Source organism: Condylura cristata, unplaced genomic scaffold (assembly GCF_000260355.1).
Source record: "Condylura cristata isolate star-nosed mole 26May11 unplaced genomic scaffold, ConCri1.0 scaffold00062, whole genome shotgun sequence".
NCBI lineage: Eukaryota > Metazoa > Chordata > Mammalia > Eulipotyphla > Talpidae > Condylura > Condylura cristata.
This window is the reverse complement of record NW_004567163.1, coordinates 86,435-88,258: the sequence shown is the minus strand read 5'-3', so window position 1 is coordinate 88,258 and position 1,824 is coordinate 86,435. Positions and strand designations below refer to the sequence as shown.

The following is a 1,824-nucleotide window of genomic DNA, read 5'->3' as shown; positions in this document are numbered from 1 at the left end:
GGGGCTTAGGACATGAGGGGCATCGTGGGGGCGGGGCTTGCGTCGGTGGGCGGGGCCGTGGTGGGGGGTGCAAAGACAGGGTTCACAAAGTGAGCGGACAGAGGGACATGGGGGGGTCAGGGGGAGGGGCAGGCCGGGGCGGGAAGGGAAAGGTGGACGGCAGAGACAGAAGGTGGTGCACCCCGCAGTGCCCCGAGGCGGGTCCCTCTCTGTGCCAGGCCCCCTGCGCACACACCCCAACACGCAGGCCCCGGGCTGATCCCACTCCCACCCCGCGGATCGCCCGCGCCTGGGCCCGGACCTCGGACGTCCAGGCGGACGCTGCTCTGCACGCCGTTGGCCACGAACTTGAGCTCGGCGCCCTGCAGGCAGGCGGGCACCTGGCGGATGACCAGTGTGTGCCGCGCGCCCTCGCAGCGGATGCTGTACCGGCCACCAGCCTCCAGGGCCTGCCCGTCCAGGAGCCACTTGCCCGCGGACACCAGCGTGAGGTCCACGGAGAAGGAAACCTCGCCGCCCTCCACCGCCTCCACGGCCTTTAGGGGAGTCTTCACGGCCAGCTGGGGGACTGTGCGGGGCGTCAGGAAGGGCGCCGGCCTCCCCAAACGCCCCGCAGCCCCTGGCGGGGGCACCGCAGGTGGCCAGGCTTCCAGCCACCGCCTGGCTGGTGGGCAGGCCCTGGGCCCGGGCCCCCCGAGAGCGGGCCGCACCCCACAAAGACGCTCCCCGAGGAGCGGGGGTTCGCTCTGGGCCCAGCGTTACGGGGCGTGGGGGACGGGGCCTCCCCGCTCACCCAAGTGGACGGTCCCTGGGAACTCCAGGTAGGGGCTCTGGCCAGAGCTGTTCACGGCAGACACTCGGAACTGGAAATCCCCCTCCTGGGCCACGCCCGCCACGGTCAGCTCCGCGGTGGCCACCCACTCGGTCTCGTGGCACCGGGTCCAGGCGTAGGCGCCCAGCCGCTTCCTCTCCACCACGTAGCCGTCGACGGCCACAGGGCGGCCCCCGGGGGGCGGCGGGGACCAGCCCAGAGTCACGGAACCCTCGGTCCTGGACTTCACCACCGGGGCTTCCGGCGCCAGCAGGGGCGGCCTCCTGGGGGCTGGGGGAACCAGGCAGTCGCGCGGGGCCCCGCGTCCAGGGCCAGCCCAGGGCCGCCCCTTGGCCGGAGACGGCCTCACTCCGGCCCAGGGGCCCGTCGCCACCCGGCAGCCACGTCTGTTTGCAGTGGCGCAGGCGTCCGGCCCTCAGTGCCACTCGGGCCCGGCCACCACGCGCCGTCTGGCAGAGCCCGCGGCCGGCCCCAGGCTACCCTCGGGGAGTCCGGGGCAGGGCATGGCCCCCACACTGGGGTTTCCGCAGCAAGGCCGGCGGAGCTGCCCCTGTCCTCACACTGCTTCTAGAGGCCTCGGCACCTTCCCGCTCCGCTGGCGCCAGGGCGGGCGCAGGGCGACCAGAGCGTGGGGGCCCAGGGCGACCAGGGCGGGCGCAGGGCGACCAGGGTGACCAGGGTGACCAGGGTGACCAGGGTGGGCCCTCCCTGCAGCCCCAAGCCCCTACCCGACACGCAGAACTGGGTGGACGTCCGACAGTCCCCGGCAACAAAGGCCACCTCGCCCACGTCCTCCAGGCTGCACTGGGCAATGGTCAGCGTGTGGCAGGTGCCTTGAGCGGTGATGGCCACACGGCCCCCGGCCACCACCTCCTGCTGGTTGCACAGCCAGCGGACGGGGCCCTCGGGCCGGGCCAGCTCCACACAGAACAGGGCCGTGTCACCCACGCGCACCGCCGTCCTCCGGGGCAGCTTGCGGGTCAGGTTGCCTG

At 73.6% G+C, this 1,824-nt stretch overlaps 1 protein-coding gene across 1 annotated transcript in view; it reads right to left on the bottom strand.

Annotated features, from left to right (window-relative positions):
• The window catches only part of OBSCN (obscurin, cytoskeletal calmodulin and titin-interacting RhoGEF), a 29,518-nt gene that overhangs the window by 25,213 nt on the left and 2,481 nt on the right, over nucleotides 1-1,824 (bottom strand). Inside the window, exons 2-4 of the mRNA XM_012734620.1 lie at nucleotides 1,561-1,793; nucleotides 794-1,102; nucleotides 277-619 (exon numbers count right to left, since the gene is read on the bottom strand). Of these exons, the coding sequence (XP_012590074.1) occupies nucleotides 277-619; nucleotides 794-1,102; nucleotides 1,561-1,793 (885 nt within the window). The remainder of the gene's footprint in view (nucleotides 1-276; nucleotides 620-793; nucleotides 1,103-1,560; nucleotides 1,794-1,824) is intronic.